The 24,350-nt window shown below is 48.9% G+C and overlaps 1 protein-coding gene across 16 annotated transcripts in view; it reads right to left on the minus strand.

Annotated features, from left to right (window-relative positions):
• Positions 1-518: 518 nt before the first annotated feature.
• The window catches only part of Clasp1 (cytoplasmic linker associated protein 1), a 217,653-nt gene continuing 193,821 nt past the window's right edge, over positions 519-24,350 (minus strand). For all 16 annotated transcript variants that reach the window (XM_087906617.1, XM_087906616.1, XM_048443840.3 and 13 more), the window contains 5 exons: positions 23,765-23,955; positions 21,769-21,897; positions 8,371-8,577; positions 6,537-6,653; positions 519-3,144 (listed from right to left, as the gene is read on the minus strand). In XM_087906617.1, the coding sequence (XP_087762743.1) occupies positions 3,058-3,144; positions 6,537-6,653; positions 8,371-8,577; positions 21,769-21,897; positions 23,765-23,955 (731 nt within the window). In that variant the 3' untranslated portion in view covers positions 519-3,057. The remainder of the gene's footprint in view (positions 3,145-6,536; positions 6,654-8,370; positions 8,578-21,768; positions 21,898-23,764; positions 23,956-24,350) is intronic.

The following is a 24,350-nucleotide window of genomic DNA, read 5'->3' on the forward strand; positions in this document are numbered from 1 at the left end:
CTGAGTGCTGGGATTAAAGGTGTGCACCATCAAGACAGTACTTGGTCTTTTGTTTTGTTGACAGCTTGTGGCTCTTCTGGAACTCACTATGTGGCTCAGGATGACCTCGAACTCACACAAGAGAAAACCTCCCAGAGTGCTGAAATTAAGGCATGCCTGGCCTTTTTTTCTTTTTAAATCTATTATTATTGTATGTGTATGGTGGGGAGGAGATTCATACTGTGGCCTTCACATGCAGACTGGAGGGCAGCTGGATGGAGTCAGTGCTCTCCTACATTTATATGGGTTTGGGGATCACACTCAGGTTGTCAGGACCACAAAGCAAGTGCCATTACTGGCTGAACTACTCAGTTTCACCTTCTCAGTTTGACCCTTTACTGTCACAAAGAGGTGTGCTCTCAGTATCTCTGTAAACACAGCAGGACAATGACAATCTGACAAGAAACTACAGGTCACCTGAGGGTTCTCACAGTACCAAACACAGTTTTAACTGGATTGTCACATATTCCAGGGCAAACTCGAGGTCTTTTTTTTTTTAATTTTCTTTTTTAGCAAATCCTAGCACATTATTAACAACAACAAAAAAATCTGTACATTTGCCATGATACACTTGGAAGGTGAAACAAATAAGATATAAATACAGATTATGGATGTAACATGAAAAAGCCCCCAAAAAACCCAAAACAAACAACACCCAATCTGGGGGCGCAGGGACCATGCGTGTGAGCTATTTTGGTGGCTGATTGTTTTCAGAGCATTTATTTCTTCCAAACATTGTTAGCAGAGTCCTGGTTGGGGGTCTACGAAGTTCTAATCTGCTGTCTTTTAAAGTGTGAGTTTCCATAAGGGTGGCAGAGAAAGAAACAGAAGACGTCTGAGACAAACCTGCCGCGTGAGCTGCACAGGTGGTGATAAGCTAGTAGTGAGCCATAGATACGGCGGGCGGGCCCAGGCCATCTGTGGGCACCAGGGCCGCACAGCACACCAGTGTACCTGGAGAGCGCCTGTCCAGTAAGGGAGGGGCAGCTTGCCAGGAAGCAGGAAGTCAGATGAGCAGTCCCCCTGGATACAGGGTAGGGGGTTTCAAGGCCCTGGATAGTCAAGATAGATGGGGAGGCAAACACAGTTCTGGGAGCCGTGAAGAGTCCTTCCGGGTCTAGGTGCTTCCAGCAGAGTTCTTTGGGGAGGTGGAGGCAAGGCAAGGCAGCAGTAGCTGTCAGGGTTCCGGAGCGGCGCAGTCGCCCTCCGTGAGGTGGTGATGGCATGCGAGTCTCCTCAGCATTGTGGGCAGCAGTCTTCAGATTGAGCCCAAGAGACCTGTGAAATGACTGTATTCTTTCTACTCAGGTGGAAGAGGGCACATGACATTCGAGGCTAGCCCTTCGTGAGTGCCATGAGGAAATCAGGCAATATTCTGGAACTGTCCAGTTACGGTGGGGACATGGTGACCATCTGTGGGGCAGAGAACTCCAGAGAAGGGCCCTTCTAACTGCATTAGGCATAAGAGAACTCCTAAGTAACCGGGCCAAGATGCACAATTCTACAGGGCAGTGGCTACAACACAGGGACCCTGGTGGAGGGTGAGAAGGAATTTCATTAATGAACCCTTAACAGACAGGATTTTTTTCTTTTTTCTTTCTTTTTTTTTTTTTTTTAACTAAAATGAAGGTCTGGCCTGCTAAATTTTGATTTCAGACCAGTCAATAATAGCAAATCCTTAAAATGCACCCCTGAGTTCTCCGGACAGCAGCAGTGGGGGCAGTTACACGTGTGAGCCACTCTTCACACACACACACACACACACACACACACACACACACACGGCCTTCATTTTCAGTGTATTTCTAAATACAGCATAGGTCTTTCTCAACCTTCCTACCTCTTTTTGATTGTTTCTTGAGACAGAGTCTATATAGCCCCAGCTGTCCTGGAACTGACTCTGTATACAAGGCTGGATTAGAACTCACAGAAATCCACCTGCCTCTGCCTCCCAAGTGCTGGGATTAAAGGTGTGCGCCACCATGGCCAACCAAATCATTTGGTAGGTCAGAGAGCAGTGCTGGAATCAGGGCTGAGAATTCAGTGCCTAACCTCTCCTTTCATCTCTGGTAGCTGAAGTGGGCTCTGCACTGCAAGGGCACATGCTTTGCTAAAATTAACTCCCCCAAAGAATCTTTTTGCTGGGCTTGTGGCCCATATCTATAAACCCAGTATTTTGGAGGCTAGAGGCAGGAGGATACCAAGTCCAAGGTCAGCCTAAAAAAGTTTGCATGATTGCATTAAGAATTGTCATTTGGCTTAAGAATTTTAATCAAAATATATTTAGCCAGACTCTACATTAGTTGCTGGGTCAAAAGACCTTCAAGAGGTTAGGCCAGTGATTCCCTGGGAAGGAAACACAATGCAAGCCTGTTTCCAATCTTGGCATTCTGCAGTCACCTTTTATTTAATGCAACCATGAAAATTTTGGTGGCATTACTGATTTCTGTCCCCAAAGGCAGGCCTGGCTCCTGTGCAGCCTGTTTGGCATGAGGCCAGCTCCAGGTTGTTGTCCTTTTTGTGCCCAGGCTGCGGTCCACTTTGACAAGTTCTCGTAAGACAAAACCTAAAGACACACACAGCCTCTCTCAGGGCCAGGTGGACCACAGGTGGGGGTCTTGTCCCATCTGACCACGCTCTAGGAACATAGACATAAAGAACACAGCAACACCCCAAACCACCCCCAGGTCTGTGGGCTGAAAAAATATGCTACTGTGTACCAAGCACAGGCTGGAGAGCTCTGGGTCCTAAGAACTGTGCCCTCCATGGTTTGGTGATGTCAGCAGGCGGTGCAAGACACGTGTGAGTGTGGCTCTGTTCTCAGTTCTTTTGTTTCTAGGGAGACTGCATAACAGGCCTTGCTCCCGTTACATTCAATACCAGCAAAATCTACACAAAAGCTGGAAGGGACCAAAATACTGATTGTAATAAATTATGTGCGGCCTCCTCGAAGGGACTAGACAGCTGATGGGGAGTCGCAGAGGTGCCACCGCGTGGGTTCACAGACCGGCACGGCCACTAGCTGTGTGTGGACACATCGGAGGAGGAGCTGCTGTTGCTGTTGGTGGTCTGGGCCCTCTTGATATAAAGGTTGAGGAGCTTCATCTGCAGAGAGAAGAAAACAGAGACGAGTGAGCAAGGGAGATGGGCAAGAGCAGGGAAGAGGTCAGCAGGCCGGTGCTTAAAGACAGTTGGTTCCCAGACGCTCTGCTGGGGTGCTCTTGACTAGCACATGGGGAGAGCTCAGAGAACAAGTGACCTGAAGCTTGGGCTGTCAGAGCTGCGGAGGAAGGTGCCTAGGGGCAGGGCCAGCACAGCCCAGGCAAAGACCCAGACGCCTCTGCCCCTCTGCTGCAGCTGCTCCTTCCCCAGACCCCCCTACAGACACCTGCTGATGCCAGCCACATCTGAGGTTACTGTGCTTGACCCCATGAAATCTATGATGGCCTTGGTTTTGATTTTCCCCAGCACTGCAAAAAGAAAAAGAAAAAAAGGAAAATTAAGTTTAGTATGGTGGCTCATGCCCATGGCAGAAGGACCAGTTTGAAGCCAGTCTGGGCTGCAGAGTCAGACCTCATCACAAACATCCCGAAACACCGGGCCGGTGAGATGGCACAGTGGAAATAGCACTTTTCCCGAGCTTGGTGAGCTGAGTTTGGTTTTTAGGGCCCATATGGAAGGAGAGAACCAAGTGGCAAGTTGTCCTGATTTTTACATAGGTACCAGGTGGCATGCAGGACGGCTTACACACACACACACACACATACACACACACACACCCAGCAAAACTTACACTGAGAAAGGCAAAGCCAACCATGTGGGACGAGCATAAGGACTTATGCATATGTGCATGGTGGAACGGCACAGAGCCTGCAGAAGGAACCCTTCCCACAGGTATTTTGACAATGGTATCACGACTGTGCTAGAGAGATTATCTTTACAGCAAATTGGTGGTCCTGGGAGATGGACAGCTCTCTGCAGCAGGATCAAGTTTAATCTTACCTAACACCACAGACAAACACTAACCCGGATGGAGCCAACTAGGTAGCCAAGAGCAGAGGAATCAAAAAGAAAACGTGGTTCACATACACAATGGGATTTTTTCAGCCATAAAGAATAACAAAGTTATGTCATTTGCAGGAAAATGGATGCAACTAAAGATAGTCATATTAAGGGAACTGATCCCGTCTCAGAGAGACCAACACTGCTCTCTCAGGTGTGGACCTTACATGGGAGTAGGAAACCCTGCACCTACGGCATCACAGTGCGGCAGAGGCAGAGCTGCCTGGGAGGGAGGACAAAACAGACAAGCAGGATGGAAAGGGGCAGAGACACAACCCACGCAAATGACAAACCTGAGTCTAAGAGATGTAAGAGCGTAAAACCTGGCACTCACACGGAAGCTGGACAACAGCTTCGTGACAGTGGATGTAGCAATGATTTCTCTAATGGACTCCCAACGGTCCAGGAAACAAACAAACAAACAAACAAAAAAATAGACACATTTATTCCTTAAAATTAAAATTGTGTGCACCAAGGTACAATTAACAGAGCAAGAATCTAACCCACACGAGGGAAGAGACATGCATAAATCATATATATCAGAAAAGGCTGGGGAATATTTTTAGATTAATTTATTTGTAAGTCCAATCCACTTTATAAATCGGGCCTAGATGGTGGCCACTGTAGCAAAGTCACCTCTGAATCCCTGTGAGGGGGCAAAGGAGGAGAGGAGAAAGAGAAAGCTGTGTGACTATGGTTACTATTTTCATCAACAGTGAAAAGAGCAATCGGAGCAAGGTGTAGTGTTGTACAACTTTAATTCCAGCACATGGGAGGCAGGGGCAAGTCTGAGTTTGAGATCTAGCCTGGTCTACAGAGGTGGTTCCAGGCTAGCCTGGTCTACAGAGTGAGTTTCAGGACAGCCAGGGTTATACAGAGATATCCTGTCTTGGGGAAAAAAAGTGATCTGATCAGAGTCCTGGCAGAACAGAAGGGAGGTGGAAGAACATGGAGGCTGGGTCAGGTAAGGCAAATCTATCTATCTATCTATCTATCTATCTATCTATCTATCTATCTATCTATCTATCTATCTATCTATCTTCTCATATAACTCAGACTAGCCTTTAACTCTGTCCGTCCATCCATCCACCCATCCATCCAGTCTCATGCAACTCAGGCTAGCCTTTAATCATGTAGATGAACATGATCTTTAATTTCTGATCCTTCTGCCTCCACCTGAGCACTGGGATTACAGATGAAAACCACCAAATCCAGTTTATGCAATGTGGGGTGGAACCCAGGGCTTTGTGCTGCTAGGCAACATTCGCCAGCTTCATCCTAACTTACCCCATGTGCTTCTGTTGCCTCTTTCCATCTGTCTTCAAGTCTGTCCTCTGGACTAGTAGTTTTCAACTTTAGCTAGTTTTGCTCTCGGGGGACATCTGACCATGTGTAGAGCCATTAAGGGTAATGTCCTTACAATTAGAGGGAGGGCCACTGGCATGCAGATGGTGGCTGGGGTTGCTAGCCACGGAACTTCTGACACTGTACAGGTGAGTTCCATAAGCAAGGCCCCTGGGGTGGTGGGAAGAGACCTGGCTACGATGCATGTCAGCAGTGTCAAGGTGGCAGATGAACCGGAAGGAACCACTGCCCACATATTTCTTCTCAGACAGTAGTGTATACCCTCAAACAGGCTGGAGGGACTGAATAACTATTCTTGCCCCTGAGGGAATCCTGTCTTGTAGCAGGGCATAGAGCTGCCCACATTCTGGGGAAGTGAGGCTCTGACTATGATGCTCCCCAACTGTGTCAAAGTGGCAGCCCAACTCGGAAGGCATTTCACTAGAAGATTCCTCTGACAAGGAGCAGGGCCCTGTGCCCCTGGATTCTGCTCTCCACTGGCATGCCAAGAGTATGGAGCAGGGCCTGAGGTGCAGCAGGGCCAGGGCAAGGCTGCCATTCTTGCCGCTGATGGCCACAAGGCACTCAATTCCGGTTCAGCAATTTGTTCAAGGATGAAGTAATCTTAAAATAATTTATTACTGCATCACATGTGCATGCCACAGAATGCGTGTGGAAGCTGGATAGCTCCTTCCACCTTTATGTGGGTTCCTGGATCAAATGCAGACTATCAGACTTCATGGCAAACACTTCTACCCACTGAAATGACTTGTCCACCCTGAGGTAAATTTCTTTAATAATTCCATGGGGGATGGGAGTGGGGGAAACCTGTTTCTGAGCAAGGTTGTCTTCCTTCAGTAAATATACTGAAAGTTAGGTTGTCTTTTAAAAATCGGTTAGAATGGCCTGTGGTATGTCATTCAGCACCACCTTCCATGGTTTTACCTCATAGCCAGTCCTTTTCACCTCAGAGAAAATGCCTTCTGAGAAGTCAGACATCTAAACACACCCAGTGAAAAGAGCTGCCACCAAGGGGCTCACGATGAGCTGGTGGCCCAGGTGCAGGCAACAGCAGGTAATACTATACATACCTTGCTCCCTGTGAGCTGTGCAAGGTGAGGTTTCAGATCTTCTCCGATTACGGAATAGATTGCCACTAAGCAAAACACGCTGGCCTTCCGTACACTGCTCTCAGTGTTGTCGTAACCCTAGAGAGTGGAGGGGACAGAGAGTGAGATCAAAGCTGTGCCTCCTGTCAGTGCTTCAGCATCCAGACGCCCTCAGAGTGCAACCCTGAACTTGTCAGACCTGCACGTGAATCCAGAGAGCTCTGGCCTTGCAGGGTCAAAGTGGCTGGCTCCATGAGTGGTATGCAGGGGCAGGGAGATGTGGGTGCCAGGCTGGCTGCTTTGTTACAGGGTGCTAACACTACAGATGGTAAGAGGGAGGAGGAATGGAAAGAGAAAACCCCCGGGGAGCAGTGGAGAACCAAATACACCATCCAGGTTCCTCCTGGTAGTGGAGAAAACTGCCTGCGTGGAAACGGCTTAAAGAAAAGAGAGGGCTGGGGTACAGCACAGGAGGCAAAGGCATGTACTACCAAGCCCGCGGGGTGGAAGCTGCTCTCTGACCAACACGTGTGTGTGTGTGTGTGTGTGTGTGCGTGAGTGCATGCATATGCATACATACACACACACACACACACACACACACACACACACTTTAAAAAATACCACCAGTCATTCCTAAAAGCAAGATTTCTCTACTGTCCAGGGACTGCAGGGACTTCCTGTGTCCCTCATGTCCCACCTAAAATGGGGCCATGTGCTTTGCTGCAGATAGCTCTGGCAACTGCACAGCCTTTGTGTCTTCCCCTCCTCCTGGGACAATCTAGTCTTCAACACTAGTCCAAACAAACCCTTGCAGACAGCAGCATGCACGAAATGGGAAGTTGGTTTCTCTACCTTTCTTCTCTGATGCCTGCTCTGTATGTGACACAGCACAGGACACTGTCGCTTCAGCTGCTATGTGGTCCAGCCATGTCTCATGGAAGGCTAGGAAGCCTCTGGAGCAGGAGAGCTCCATCAAACACAGACACAGGACAGGAAAGTATGCATGACGTATACTCCCTGTGCTCCTTTGGCCCAGGGCTGAACCACAGGAGGTATGCAAAAGGCATTTGTAGATGCCATGCACAGCGTATGTTTACACTAAACAGAAGGTTCATTCCCGGAGCCACAGGGTGGTGTGCACTATCAATTCTCCTCTGCTGCATGGAGGAGCACGTGGGCTAAGATGTGTTTGTGCGAAACCGGGCCTGTCAGCATCCTGTTCTGGGGGTAGGAGAAGGGCCCACGAGCCCCTAATCCCTCATCCAAGCATCGACAGGTAGTAAATGGTTGCTGGGAAAGGGAGAGACATCTCCATCGGTGCAGCACTGGCAGGGTAACCCCTCATCTACACTCCTGGAAGAAACCCTTAGGAAACTCACCAGGTTGTCAAGAAATAGGAAGATTTCTAGTCTAGCATCAGTGGATGTGTGCTCTTGAGATCCTTTGCCTCGTTACCAAAGGGCACTATGTCTAAATGGGCTTTGCTTGATTTTAATAAGTTAAAATAAGCATCAGCTAGAGAATATTCTCTTGTGTAAAAACCTGAGTTTTTAAAATCAAACAAACTAGCAAAAAAGTAAACAAAGACATGCGAGCAGATGAGGGGAGGGATCCTCAGGAGATAGGAGAAGGCAATGGGGGAGACACGACAAGAGGCACGGCATGAACAGGCCACAGTGAAACCCATTATTAAAAATATGCAAACAAAATACTTTGCAAATAGAAACAATGTAGGTCCCAAGGACAGTGTCGTCACTTGGGGCTTCCGGTCTGCCCCCTTCATGTTGCAGTTGGACCTCACTGGGACGCGTACCTGCAGCAGGCCTGGGATGATGTCGACAAGGAGCTGCAGCAAGGACTCCTTGGTGATCCTCTCCACCACTTTTGTCTGCATCTTGATGGCAGCCAGGTTGATGGGGTAGTCGGCTGTCTGGATGATTGGGCACAGCACTTTGATGCACTGCTCGGGGTGGATGGAGCTGGCTAGTGTGGATGCAGCCTCCTCGGCAGCTCTCACCACCTGAAAGAGGACCTCACAGTGAGTGGTGTCTGCCTCAGGAGTTTTGAAAAAGACCAAACACCACTCCTGCGTGGCTCCAGAAGTCAGATACAATGACCCGCTTCCTCTAATACTGCTAAGAAAAATTAAAAACAACCTGGGTTGTTGTGTGGAAAAAGGAAGTACAGGCCTGGGGCCAACACTTCAGCAGGGTGGTCTCCAAATGTGTCCCCGCTCACGTAGCAGCAACTGCACATGTATTCACAGCTGCATCCACCACCTTGAGATCTCCTTAGCAACGTGGCTTCTCAGCCTTCCCCAAGGTGCTGCCTCAGAGACAATTCTTACCACAGCAGTAGAGAATCTCTACCCGGAAAGATTAGGACCTGAAAGTCAATACTTTCCAAGGGCCAATGGGACCCTCTGACACGAAGCCTGGAGAAAATTAGTCTTCTAGACTGATGTTCCTGGGAGGGGCTGGGTCTGGGAGAAGGCTGTTTTCCTAGGGAATCTCTTGTGGAAGCTGGTGGCCAGGAATCTGTGCTCATGATGCTCTTTACCTTGTATTTTTAATTTGTAATTAGCTAGTTCATTATATCCATCCATCTTTTTAAGAAAAAGTCTCTCTCCCAGATTGGGTTTTAACATAGTATATAGCTGAGGATGACCTTGAACTTCTGATCCCTGTGTCTACCTCCCAAGTGCTGGGATTTCACACAGGTATCACCAGCCCAGTCTGCGCAGTGCTGGAGATGGAGTCCAGGACTGCATTCAGGCAAACATCCCAGCTGAGTGACTACATTCTCAGCTCCCTCCGTGCACTTTTCAGGAAGTGCATAAATGACTGCCACACGGCTGAGGGAGCAGCTCTGACTTCTGGAAAGCTCTTAGGGTGCTGCACGTCCCCTGTAAGAACTAGTATTCTACTTCCTCATCTGTAAAATGGGATGTCTCCCAGCAAGGAAGCACCTTAGGTAAATGCCATGTAAACAAAGACAGCAAGCTTCACGCAGGCAAGTTACAGTGAGAATCTCCTGCTCTCCCCTGACCCAGTCCTGGACTGCACACTCACCTTCAACCCTCCTCTGCAGCTAATTCTTCAGTCCAATCTTCACACAGTAACAAGACTAGCTGACACCCCAAAGCTTGGATCATCCTCACCCTTGCGATGATCACACACACACACACCACACACACCACACACACATATTTTGGGGGCAGTGGGCATGGGCATGCTATGTGTATAAAGGTCACAGAACAATTCAGGTCAGTAGGTCTTTTAATCTGCTGAACTGTCCTGCCAACCATTATTTTTTTGTTTGTTTGAGACAGAGTCTTTCTATGGAGCCTATCCTGGAACTCCCTCTGTAGACCATGCTGGCCTTGAACCCATAGAGATCTGCCTACCTCTATCTCCCAAGTGCTCTACCCTACCCAGTGAGAAAATATATAGCCATTAAAAATATATTTTAAAAGTTACTTTTAGCCAGGCAGTGGTGGCGCACCTTTAATCCCAGTGCTGGGACTCGGGAACAAGGGGACTGTTGGGGTGGTTGGCAGGTGCCGAGCCTTGCTGAACTGGTGAGCTCTATGCCAGTGAGATCTTGTCTTGTAGGAAAAGGAGATGGCATCTGAGGACCCACACTGAAAGCTGACCTCCAGAGTCCACACACACGAATACATACACACAGAAATCTCAGTGACAATGTATTATATGGCTCATGCCCCTCAGAGTGATTTGATTACGGGATCTTTTTCTTCTTCTTTATGCTTTTTAACTTGAAAAGTTGCCATTAACATTAACCTTCCTGGCAAGGAGACATTGATAAAATCTACCTGAAGTGTCTTGTGAGGTCAGAAGTAACAGGCCCTGGAAGGGAGCATGCAGAGAGTCACACCTGAGCAGTGGCCCCGGCATGGGGTGGAGTGCTGTGCAGTGCTAAAACTGCTAGAATTACTGCAGTGGTCACCACTGTTCCTGCCCACTGTCCCAGACTGGCTGATCCAGGACATGTGCTATCCCTCATACAGGGCTCACGTGGGTGTCCCGCCCTCCTTGACCCTCCCATGCCACACCAGAGCATGCTTTTGATCCTGGGGACATTTCCACGTAGAATTCTTTCCACCCAAGCACAGCTGGGACACTCCCAGGTCTTGTCACCGATTAATGGGTTAAGTCACTTGTCTTGTCTCCTGCTCTTTGTCTGGGAACATGTCCCTGTTCAAGAAAGACCTTCCTCCCTGTGTTTCCTGGGTGGCTGCTGTGCTCCTTGCAATGGACTTGGAAGTCTGTGGCTGCTCATTCTCACACCCTTTCTAGCGGGCTGTGTCTCTGACCCAGTCCTGACCAGCTGCTTCCTAGGTGTGGGAACTGAGCTCCAGGATCCAATTGGGTAGAAAAGATCTGTTGATGTCTTCATTGTGCAGGGAAGGGTAAGGAGGTTGGTTCAGAGGGGTCATTGTCAGGATGTGGAGGCCCAGAGACAAGCTCCTGAGGGGTTACCTTCTAGTGCGGCAAGGCAGGGTTAGGAGGTGGCTGCCAAGGGTTGGGAAGCAGAAAAGATATTCATGGGTGTTCTGAAAGCTGTATGGAGCCTTGTTCCAGAAAGGCCTACAGAGGGTGAGTGGTCTGGAAGACAGGTCTTAGCTGCCAAGATACTTATTCAGTCAGAGTCTCAACTGTCTCAAACTTAATGCTGGGATTAAAAACTCCCTATGTTCAGCTGTGTGAACATCATTAACTAGCTCTGAAACATGCAATAGCTGAGATCCACGTGAAGTGATCCGGCAGTCTGTTAGCTAATACTGGGAACCTGACAGGTGTACAATCATCTAGGATAAGAACCTCTAGGCATGTCTGAGTCTGAGAGTTTCTGGAGTGGGTTAACTGAGATGGGAAGACCCACTCTAAATGTGGGCAGCACCAGCCCATGGGCTGGCATCCTGGACTGAATAAAAAGGAGAGATGGAGCTGAACACAGGTTCATCTGTTTGACTTCTAACAGCAGGTGCAGTGTGACCCCACCCCTTACTCTTTTGCTACCATGCCTTCCCTGCCATGATAAACTGTGTACCATAAACTGTGAGCCAAGAAGCCCTTCCTCCTTTAGTTTTTCTCAGGCGTCTGTCAGCAACAAGAAAAGCAACCAACATACATCTAGGAACTGATCTGTAGCTACTGGGTGCTAGCAAGCAGAGCGCAGGCTCCTTCCATCTCCCCACTGTCCAAACTCCAAAGGACACGTGCTGCACCCAGCATCCTGAGTGGGAGCACAGTCCAGGGCTACATCAAGACAGGGTTAGCTTTCCCCAGACCTCTAAAATATCACCCTGTGGCAGGGGCTGGCTCTTTCCTGGCCAGCTGCCTCCCTGTACATCCCTGTCTGTCCCTCATATCCCGGACCCAACTGGGCAAGTCATCTTTTGAGACTCATGGCTCTGTAGAAGTCTGTGAGGCTCATGCAATCTTCTTGCTGATATGTCTCTCCTACTAGACAGAGAGTTTCCTGAAGGCGAGATCCCATCTCTGCCATCTCTCTGTAGCCCAGGCTGGGTACAGAGTTCAGAGTACACACAGCAGTCAATATGTTTGCCATATTCATCTTTCTGTAATATACAAGTTTTTCTTCCCATAGAGCACACGTCACCTCAGGTGCGTTCTCCTCTGACTGTGCTTACATTTCCAGTGAGGAACCAGTCCGGCTCATGTGGAGAAAGCAGGACACAAGCCTAGATTTCAATGGCCTTATGAAAACGAGTCACAGAGCCTCCGAGGAGGGCACTAGCGAGATGGCTCCAGGGGTTAAAATTGTGCTGCTGAGATTAACAGTCTGAATCCAATCCCCAGGACCTCCATGGTGGAGGGAAAGAGCTGACTCCTGAAAGTTGTCTTCTGATCTCTACTACAAGTGCATCATGGCACGCACACACACACCACACACATACACACACACCACACACATGTACACATGCAGCGCACACACCCACACATGTACACATGCACATCCCCCCACATGCGCGCACACACACACACTGTAACAACAACAACAACAACAACAACAACAAGGTCCAGGAACTGCATTCTAGGCAACACCAAAAGCACAGTAAATTACTTAGGAAAGACTAATCCCAGGTCATTTCTCCAGCACCAGCTGTCTGAAAAGGAGAGAGGGCTCCATCATCCCTGTTTCCCTCTAACCATGGGGTTGCTCTAAGACCAAAGTGCAGGAGTTCTCTGTGGAGATGGGTTACAGGCTTGTGTCAGGAAGCAGGCCTCTCTTTCTGATTTGACCCAGCAGCAAAGTTGCTGTGGAGACCTAATTCTACGCTTTGAAGAGCCACCACAGCACACCAGAGGGCACGAGGCGGGACTCTGCAGCCCCAGTGTTGTCTTTATTGCGTGGTGGCAGTGGTGGTGCAGGGGACTGAACCGGGGGCCTTACACATGCCCAGGAAGCACTCGAACACTGGTGACATCACCAGCACCGAAACCGAGTTTCAGACTTGAGCTCAGTAAAGCTCAGATGCGGTTGAGCTGTCAGTAAAGAAAGCTGACGCGTGGTGAGCAGAACTGAAGACCTCACCAGGAGCAGAGAGTAGGATAAACAGGGACTTGTAGACAGAGGTTAAAGTCAGGTCCCAGTCTCTGCCAGTCAGGCCCAAAGAAGCCAGCCTCTGGTGCCTCCAGCGTAAGACCATCTCTCAGGCTGTTGCTATGAGACTCAAGTGAGCTGCCATACAGTGCGCTGCTGGGAAGACACCCTGTCAGGTCTGCTGCAGGGAGCCCACTCCAGCAGTGTGTCCTCTAGGGACATCCAGGGGCTCTAGAGGGCGCGGGCACGAAGCACTTCAACAACCACGTCCACGTGCACCGGGTTTCTGGAGATGGTCTGGAAAGGCACTGCCAGGGACTGCACATCAGGATGAGCTGCTGAAGGCCCTCTCTTCCCCCAGGGTGAGAGCAAGTTCCTCAAGACAGACACTGGTTTTGGCAGGGAAGGTAGTGTTCTGACTTCCCTCCATATGCCAAACCCTGGCTTTGGCAGGCTGCCTGTTTCAGGGTGAACTTTAGGTTCTGCCCTATGTTCTCTGTAACATAAGACGTGAGATTATAATGTAAGCAAACAGAGGACAAAAGTAAACACGAGTAACAGAAGGGAAGGAGGCAACACGCTCAGCAGACAAGGTGGCTACCAGCGCTGAGGGTGCTTTACAAAGGGTGGGGGGCATGCACGTCAGCAGGAGCAAGCGCACATCTGTATTTTGATTTCGCCTCTGTCTGTAGAAACACAGGAACTCATCCTGCCCATTGTTAAGGATGTGTCTAGCTAGGGAAAGGCTGCCACTGTAGCTGGTTTGCGCCGTGAGGTCTAGCTCCAGGCCCAGGCTGGCCTCGATCTCTTCATCCTCCTGCGCACCTAGCTTTTTAAGGAAATGGGATCATGACTTGAAATACTGATGAATGTTTGCTTAAGGATTAGGTTTCTTAATTCTAAGGCACAGAAGTTCTCGACATTTGGACTGCGGGTTTGGAGTGCACCAAGTTTGAGTTGGCCCTGTCTCAGATGCATGGGAACAACCCAGAGCGGCTTAACAAAAAAGAAAAGGAAAAAAAAGCAGACATCCAAAAACAACGACGGCAAGAATCCAAGAGCTCTTCCCCAGGGCACACAGAGTTTAGCTCCTGGAGCATTTGGAAGCTAAAGAGATGCTGCTGATGCCACCTTCTGGGACTGGTCAGAAAGCCTCACAACAAACACAGCTGACATGGCGACTTGGTGTCCATTAGAAAACAGGAGGGAGCTGGGCGTGGTCACATCTGTCTTTAATCCCAGCACTCGAGGCAGACAGACAAATCTCTGTGCATTTGAGGCCAGCCAGCTCTACATGCGGAGCTCCAGTTCAGAGATACATAGAGACACCCTGTTTACCAATACTAATACTAATACTAATACTAATACTAATACTAATACTAATACTAATACTAATACTAATGATAAAAAAGACTAATGTGGCAAAATGGCACAGCCAGGAGCTGGGACTTAGTGCAACCAGAACTGAAGTGTAACTACTGTGTCATCTAGACAAGCCAAGATCAAGAGGGAGAGAGAAAGCAGGCTCAGGCTCGAGGCTCCAGTCTGGAGCTAATTCTGTTACCCAGCAGCTATAGAGGCTGAGGTAGAACCCTTCCCATGTTCATGCCTGTCTTCTCCTCAGGAAAGCTATAGGAAGGACTGCATGGAACACTGTTAAATTATCTGGGACTGTATAATCTTATCACTCGTCACAACCTGGTGAGTGCTTCTCCTTGAAAAACAGGCACACAGACAAGTTAGGGCTTCGAAACCCTCAGAGGGGAGGAAACCAAGGGCAGTGTACTCACGACCAGGGAGGCGGCTCAGTGGGTAACAGCACTTACTGCCAAACTCGATGACCTGAGTTTGCTCCTGGGATCCACTTGGTGGAGAGGAATGACTCCTACCCTTTGTCCTCTGACCTCTACGTGGTCACTGCTGTGTGCACGTGCCCCCCCCCCCCATCTCACATTCTCACTAACTGATAATAAACAAGAGAGCTACCTACTCATTGGGGAGCCTGGGGTCATCAGGAGCAATGGTGTGGAATGGGAGGGCAGAGTGGGGCCTGGCAGGAACAGGACTACCCCAAAGTTGCTGCACAGGGAAGTGACTGAGAAGCGAACCCCTCTTTGCACCCCAACTCCACTGTCCATCTCTAAAAGGTGACAGTGCCTTCCAGCCCAGGGCTGACGCTGGCCTGGCAAGGCTGGCACAAGCAGAACAGACTGAAAGCGGGCAGCAGCTCAGGGACTAAATCATTTTAACTGTGATTTAGATAGAGGCTTTTTTGAAGTTGGATTTAAATAGCCTCTTGGATCTAGTCAATGAAATGCAGTTAAATTATATTTTACTTTATTGTGTGTGTCACACACAAAATAAGAAAATAAACAAACGTAATAACCTTTCTTTTATTTTCTTTTAAATGAGCACACTTTCTTCAACAGGAGAAGGTGAGGGGGGCTTGGGACCAGTCACCTCACCTCACCACAGGGAGGGGCACAAGGCATCTTCTCCCCATGACATAACCCTGGACATCAGAGCCTTGGAGACTTGTCTAGGCACAGCCTCTGAGCAGTGTGCAAACCCATCTATCAGCCAACAGCAGTGGCCTTCAGCAGCTGTGTAGCTCAAGGGCAGGTGTCAGCTAAGGGGCAGTGGCATGGCTCTCGAGGGGCAGTGAAGACTTATTCTGTCCTCGACAGCAGCTGCCTTCAGTAGCTGTGCCACCTGGGCCTGGCCCATTCTGACAGTCCTGGAGGTGGAAAAGTTATGTCCTCATGGAAACTGTACTGACTCCCTGATGGGGAGCACTCCCGCAGTCCCCATCAGTGGGATTTGGCCTGGGTGTACATCCCAGACCGTGCTCCCAGCTCCAGTTTTCTCTCTCCTCGTCCTTGCTGTCCAGGCTGTCCACCCTAACCTTGCTAGACAGTTCCAAGTTCCCAGGGTCCTTTGTTAGGGACCACAGAATGATCTCTGCTGTAATAAACTAAGACTCAGGACAGACTTGAAGGCTGTATTGCTCCCTCCCACCTGGCCCTGGCTAGGTGACTAGAGGGGTGGGTATCACTGCAGGAGACTGCTGCAGCTAGGGACCGCACAACGATGCTATCTAGGTTTCTGACTCTGTCTGTTCATTAAAAAGCAAGAATATCCAAAAGAAATGGGGCTTCTGGTCAAATCCCAACATCGGGCCCATGGAAAACATAAGAGATTTAGAATCTGTGTGGATTTAGGTTTGTTACTCTACAGCCACGGCTGTTATTGCTGCTGTTATCCTGGAACTGGAAGAGACAGAGAGCCCTCTGGTTGGGCCTGGGGCTACCAGATAAGACAAAGCAAGGCCCACAGAGGGGTCGTGACTTCTAGGTTCCTGGCGGCTCTGCTAAACCCAGGAGGTTGCAGATGACCATGGAGATGGGGCTGGTAGGGAATTTTAATAGGTACTTCAAGAAGGATTCCCCTCAGGATAAGCTTCCTCTGGCCACAGCTATGTGTTCAAAGGGCTGATCAAGTACTTCCCTACTGATCCCTACTGCTGGGGAAGGCCAGGCAGCTGGGGAGCTTTCTTTTACCTTCTCTTTTCAAGTGACTTTGGTCTGATTTTGCTTTTCTACAACCGAAGGAGGGGTTTCTGTCTCTCTGCTGGAGCCGTATAGTCCACAGCATATAGGCTCTAGGAACATTTCCAACAAGGGACTGAGTCTCTAAAACCTGGCTTGGTGGCATGACGGTGACACTCATGTTTGAACAGAAGCTGCTCAAAACAAAATATCCAGACAGACAGACTGCTCTGTCTTTATGCCCCCAGTCTCGCAAATGGTCCTGTATATGCAGGTTGTATAGGAAAGAATGGGTCCTACCTATTCTTGGAGAAGGAGACATTGGCCTCAGAAGCATGCCTGGCTGTTAGTTCTCTTACGAAACCCTCACTGACTGTCAAAGAAGAGATTCTCAGTCAGCTCCCACAAACAGATTAAAGATGTAAAGGAGAAGAGTGTTCACATGAATGAAATTATCATAGAGCCCATTGCACCAAGCTCGGGCATTTAAGATGTTTGCTGAATGCAAACACCAACACAACACACAGGAACTCCACGGATGTTACAGGTACAACAACTCAGCAGTATCTACTACATAGACAGCTGAAATCCTGGCAGAGAATGCCCTACTCAGATAGGACTATGAAAGGATTATGTCTAAGATGACCAACACCAGCCTTTAAAACGCAGCTGTAAGCTGGGCTCTGAACCCATTTGTCTGGTCTCTGCAGTTTGCCATTAGCTGTGGATGGTGGCTTTCAGAAGTTACTACCTGCATTTTTAGTGTGTGTGTCAGAAACAAGTTTGGCTCTCACAGCTCTTTCAGGAAGAACCTATGACAGCTGACTTCGGCTCACGGTAAGGAAACCAGCCATCTTGCCACCAGTCCTACCTTTCCAATTTTGAATAGCAACCTTTTCTTAAATCTTAAAAAAGTATGTGTATGAACATTTTGCCCACAGGTATATATGTGCACCATATGTATGCAGTATCCTCAGCAGAAGAAGCCATCGGATCCCCTGGAACTGGGGCTACTGATGGTTGTATGGATGCTGAGAAAGAAACTCAGTCCCCTACAGCAAGAGCAGCAAGTATTCTTGACTACTGAGCCATCTCTCCAGCAACCCCACCTTAAACACTAATACATAAGCACTGTGTGTGTGTTGCTCTGCCTCTCTGTCTCTCTGTCCATCCCCCCACTTGTGTGTGTGTGTGTGTGTGTGTGTGTGTGTGTGTGTCACAGTGAACACGGGGAGCTTGAGGACAACTTCCAGGCATCATTCCCACCTCCCACCTTGTTCCCATCAGGGTTTCTCTTAAGCTTGCTGTTGTGTGAGCTAGCTTAACTGGCTTGTGAGCTTACAGAAATTCTCCGGTCTCTGCCTTACATCGACAGGTGACAGGGAAGACGGCTGGTGTTCTATTTTTTGAAGCAGTTCTGTGTGAGCCAGTCAGGATGCGTGTTCATCTCCTACGAAGGCCTGGGCTTTGTTGGAGAAGGTAAAACCACTTCCATTTTTAGGATAGAGTAGTTCTAAGAGAGGCCCCTTGGGATGTGCACACTTTGGAAGTGTTGATAAGACAGGAAAACAGACTTTGCCTTTGGATGATGGACACAGAAACCTACAAGCACCATTGATCCCATCTAAGCATGGCTGGAGTCCTAAGTACTAAATGTAAGAAAATACAATAGACAAAAATGAAGCCACCAGCACGGCCACCACAGGAACTGCATGTTCAGCTAACTATCTCAGAGAACCCTGAGAACCAGAGACCAGGGATAGAGACAGGTTGGTTAAAAAGAGTGTGTGTGTGGGGTCCTGAGTTGGTAACACCTTGCACAGGACTTAACTTCAATCTCCAGAACCCACATACAGGCCAGGCTGGCAGGATGGCCCCAGCAAGTAAAGGCACTTGCTGGACAACCTCAGTGGCCTGAGTTTGATGCCTGGAGCCCAGAGGGAAAGGAGAGAGGTGACTTCTGAAACTGTCCCAGACCTCCACCTTCACGTACCCAGCGACACGAGCACACCCACATGCATACACACTCATTGAAAATAAAATAATAGCTGGGCGGTGGTGGCGCACACCTTTAATCCCAGCACTCGGGAGGCAGAGGCAGGCGGATCTCTCTGAGTTCAAGGCCAGCCTGGTCTACAAGAGCTAGTTCCAGGACAGGCTCCAAAGCCACAGAGAAACCCTGTCTTGAAAAACCAAATAAATAAATGATAATAATAATAATAAACAACTGGGTGCAGTGGCCCTTCCAGTCACAGGACTAGGGAGACGATGGCAGGCAGATCCCTGGGGTTCTCGTCTCTTGTCAGACAGCATAGACTACTGGTCAAGTTCCAGGTCAGTGAGAGATTCTGCCTCAAAATTAAAGGGAGACAGTACTTGAGGACACCCAAGGCTGACTTGCCTACACATGTATGTGTGCACACATGTGTCAGACAGACAGACAGACAGAGAAAGAGAGAGAGAGAGAGAGAGAGAGAGAGAGAGAGAGAGAGAGAAGAGAGAGAAGAGAGAGACTTGAAGAATTTTCAAGAAAAATAAAAACCAAACCCCAAACCTAAACATACAGGTGCTCCTGAGCCGCTCCTGGGCATGTAGCAGTCTGAGCTGCAGGAGGAAGTGGCAAGGGCATAGATCAAGGTGAGCCCAGACATGCAAAGCAGAGAGAGCCTGCCAACAGACCTCAGAACACTATGTCCCGCTGGCACCCTCGGGTCACTGTGATGGCAGTGTGGCACCTGCTGGTTACAGGACTCCCATGCTGACAGAGGACTGAGAAACGTATCTGAACCAGGAGATCTTGTCACGCTTTTCCTGGGCAGTTTAAGAGAACCTCACACTTACTAAACCATGTTCAAGGAAAAGAAAAATAAAATAGTGAATTTTAACTTTTATTTAAGAGTCCACTGTAAAGGTTTTCAATATTTAAACTGGAAGTCCAGTTTAAAGAGATAGCTGCTATCTGGATAGTAAGTACTCAAACACCACATTAGCTTAGTTAATTAAATGTTCAATAATAAATAAAAAATACGTGTATGGTATTTTGCCTGCACATATGCATGTAGACCACGCCATGCCTGGGGCCCACAGGCCAGAAGAGGGTCACAGATCCCCTGGCACAGAAATTGAAGATGGTTGAGAGCTGTCGTATAGATGCTGCGGGTCTAACCTGTGTCATCTGGAAGAGCAGCCAAGTCCCTTAACCACAGAGCCATTTTTTTCCAGTCCCTTTAGCTCACTTTAATCTCATTTCAAGCCTGTCTTTTGTCACCAAATTAGCCACTACCACCTGCCAGGTGTGGCCAACTTTTTGACATTGGCCTATTTAACACTGCTATCTACAAAGCGCATGCTTGAGAATGGCACAGCTGAGCTTTAAAGAAGACTGAGGTCCAGCAGGTAAAGGTGCTTGCTGAAGCTTGATGGCCTGAGTTTGAACCACTGGGTTCTACATGAGAAAGGAACTGATTTCCAATTAACTGTACTCTGTCTCCAACATGTGCATCATATACGTGTATACACAGAACATAGTACAACTAAAGAAAAATATCACACACACGCATGCACGCACGCACGCACGCACGCACGCACGCACGTACACACTCGTGTACGTACCTCTTCCAGTCTTTTAAGTAAGCTTACAATTTTGTGTGAATTCCACTGCATTTATAGCCAGTCTGGAATCCAAACTGCTGGTTGGACACACCTGAATCCTAGTTCACTTCAATTTTTCATCATTGATTCTAAGGACAAGCTATTCAGAAAACAAAGTTGTTGCAAGATGGTTTGTTCCTCCTAAGAGACCCAAAGCCTGGTCCATACTTGTTCTGCTCTGAACTACTGGGCAGGCTTTTTGGGCCCTCTCTTCTTCACCTGGGAACAATGAAGTTGACCATATGAGCCTGTCTGCTTTACATGCTCAAGTGAGCTGTTGTAAGGGGAGCATCTTCTGTTCAAACATGAGTGTCACCATCATGCCACCAAGCCAGGTTTTAGAGACTCAGTCCCTTGTTGGAAATGTTCCTAGAGTCTCTATGCTGTGGACTATACGGCTCCAGCAGAGAGACAGAGACTCCTCCTCCAGATGACAATCTGAGGAGGTCAAAGCAGCAAAGGCCCAAGCAGCCAAACCATGGCCAGGAGGAAAACTACCCTCAGGGTCTCATTCCCTTGCTGGTATAAGAACTGCCCTACTTAAGTCCTCATCCACGAGCATTCTCACAATAGTTAAGCAGAACCAAGAGGCTGCACTGGACAAGCAGTCACGGCTTGGTGGGCTTATACCTACTCTTTGCCATCTTGAGTTTGCTCCAGTTCTAAGTCCACCATTCTGGTTTCCGCCTGTCTGTTGATGGAGGTTGTTAATGGACTTGCTTGTGTGCGAGTGCACACAGGTCAGAGGGCCATCTCTGATGTCAATCCTCATGAGCTGTCCATCTTTTCTCCCCTCCTCCCTCTTTCCTGAGATAGGGTCTCGTTTGCTCCAGTTTTCTGAGTAGGCTAGCAATGCCACGGATATACCTGACTCCTTCTACCCAGTACTGGGTTATCTGCTTTTAATGTGGATTCTGGAGATGGCTTAGATACTCATCCTTGTATAACAGACATTTGCCCAAGTAATTAGGCCATGTATCCAGCCCTGGACTCACTTTTTGAGGACAGCTCCTTAGACTCTGTAGGTCTCTAGCCTATCCACAGAGTAGGGAATCACAGGGGCTCAACACACCACCAAGTAACTGGCCAGTGACTGCTGAGAGCCCATCATCTATACCACACGTACGAGGCACAGAGATGTAGCCTGCCTGCTCTCATGAGTGCAGTGGAGATGCTGGGACCTGGGAACCACAGGGGCACTTTGTAAGAGAGCAGTGGAGATGCTGGGACCTGGGAACCACGGGGGCACTTTGTAAGCATTTTAGACATGCAGTTCCTCAGCTCTGATGTCAGCAGTAGGAATCTTACTCCATACAACCCAGGCCAGTTCAGTAGGGAAAGGCTCATAAGCTTCAACATTCGTTTTGGGTTCTGCCCTCCTCCACCCAGTCCTGTTGTGCATGGTCACAGGGCTAACCAACCTCTTTGTGGGAGTCTTTGTGGGCTTCCAGGGTCTTCATGATAGTCAGTTCTGCGTAGTTTTTGAATCTTGCTGGTTGGTTTCTCAGAATCTCCCGTAAAACTCTCAGTGCCAGAGCTCGGATGGAGTGCTAGGTGTGGGGGGAAAGAAATGTCACCAAACAGTACATGCCCTGTTCAGGCCCTGGGCCCACAGGCTAAACCTGTTCCAGGTGGCCTGGCCTCTTATGGGCCCCTCTCCATGGATGACAAAAGTCTACTCAACACGTGTGTCCTAGACAGTCAACCTCAAGAGGGTAGGCACTGATGATGGTGTCGTCTTCAGGACCCACCACACGGAGAGGTTGGCAAAGGCTTCTAGAATGAACCCTGTACTGCAGACCAAATGACTGGCACACCTAAGTTCAAGGTTAGTTCTCTAGACGTTCGAGACTTAATGGAAGCTTGGGTTCCTGAGTCACCTTTCTGTGAGACACGCGCAGGGACCCTGCCATGGACAGGGCCTGCCAGGCTGTGAACTCTCTGAGGTCTGCTGGAGACCTGCGTCTGTTCCTGACCTTCTGGGTGATGAGGTCACCCATGCAACAGGCCTCAAGCTGTTAAGGCCCAAGTCATGTGTCTGGAGAAAAGCCATTCCAAACAGACGCCTAATCTCAAGAAGAGAGAGCGGAGTTTACTGCAAACAGAGCCAAGAAGCACATCCTGATTCCTTGTCACTCAACTGTGCACTGTGCAAACGCACACAGAAAGCACCTGCCCTCCGTGTGACATCACCCCATCTCCCCGCAGAGCTCAGCCAAGTGTAACTGCCTCCATAGGCAGCAGGACTTTGAAGAAAAGTTAGTGTGGACCTTTTGTTAACATTCCTAATCTTTACTTACCCCTAAACCAGACCTTTGACCCTGAGAGTCAGAAAACAATTCCAGGGCAGCATTTACTGCTTCTCCTTCCCCCACTCCCTGCTGCCACCAGTCACCACCTCTGTGACCCTGGGTCTGGCCTATGACCTCACACTGTGCTAGCTTCTTGGAACTCCTCCCAGCCCTGGGCTCCAGCTGTGTCTGTTAGGCCATGCAAAACCAATGTGGAAAGATGGACCATTGCTTAGGAAACTTAATCCCAGCTGTTCCCTCCCAATTCTGTGTCACAGGCCTGCTCCACAGGTAGGAGGCAAGATTGGGACTGGATCACTTCCCCCAACTGTACTCACCTCCACTTATGTTAGCAACTAAGTATATCAGGGATAGTCACAGCCCAGGCATGCTACAAAGTCTGGTCTGTCACATTCAAATGTGCCAGCATGAAGGTTTTGTTTTATAACCACGAATACACCATGGGAACCTGCTGTCTGCCATGCTAACATTAGCTCTAACACAGGCACAGGGTGAATCAAGATGGAATTGCATGAAATGCAACACTTAATAAGGCCTTTTAAAAAATAAACTCTGGATGGGCAAGAGGGCTCAATGACCTGAGTTTAATCCCAAAACCTCACATGGAGGCAGGAAAGAAGTGACCCCTAAAAGTTGTCTTCTAACCTGTGTGACCACATAAATTAGGTTTTGGGGTTTTTTGTTTTTGTTGTTGTTGTTTTTTTGTTTTCTGAGACAGAGTTTCTCTGTTTAGCCCTTAGTGCCCTGGAACTCGCTCTGTAGATCAGGCTGGCTTCAAACTAACAGAGCTCCACCTGCCTCTGCCTCCCAAGAGCTGGGATTAAAGGTGTGCACCACCATCACCTGCCAAATTAGTTAAAGAATGTAGAAATAAACTTCTCTGTTACCTTATTTCACATGAGATGGAGATGAAATCTGGAAGGCTATCGTCTACACTAATGGGTCTGGGCAAACTCCTGTGTTAAAGGATCTAGGTTCAGGAAGGGTACACCCAGTGACAGGGAGACTGGGGTCTGCACAGAAGTCAGGCGCAGACGCCACAAAGGAGAGCTATCAGCCCTGCTCAGGAAAGGCATCATGCAGAAGGGGCAGTGCGAGTGCTTACATCCTTGTCCCCTAGAGTTTCCAGCAGCAGCAGCAGGATGGTCTTGAAGTGCTCCTCCCACACGCCCAGGCTGTCCTCCCTGGTGATCTTGAGCAGCTCCAGCAGCGCACCCTTGCGCTCCTCCACACGCTCGTTGTGGTTGGACAGCTCTTTCAGCAAGTCAGCCACCAGGTCCGAGTGGTCAATGGGCACTGGGGAGACACATGTGCAACCTCAGGAGGTGTGGGCCTCAGGTTCCTGCCATGTTCTTTCCTACCATGACTCTGAGTGATGGGTGCTATGCGTTCCCCTCCTACTCTGCCCTGTCTGGCTGCCAGCCTCCCCTGTGTACTCCTGACGTTCTTACCATGCTGTGAGAACAGAGTGCCAGGCCAGCTGCCCACACCAGTGTCCTGTGTGTCCTCCCTTCTTACCATCCTCCCCTTTCTAGTTTTACACTGAGGTTAAAGAAAAATCCAAGTGCTTAAGACCCATCTTTTCCCAAACTCTCTTCTACTACCACAGTCTTGAGTCAGGCTTTCTACTGGACAGCCTCCTGCTGGTAGGAGACCCATTCCGTAAACAAATTGGATTCCCCCAAGGCCCT

Source organism: Myodes glareolus, chromosome 5 (assembly GCF_982192425.1).
Source record: "Myodes glareolus chromosome 5, mMyoGla1.1, whole genome shotgun sequence".
In the NCBI taxonomy this organism is placed as follows: domain Eukaryota; kingdom Metazoa; phylum Chordata; class Mammalia; order Rodentia; family Cricetidae; genus Myodes; species Myodes glareolus.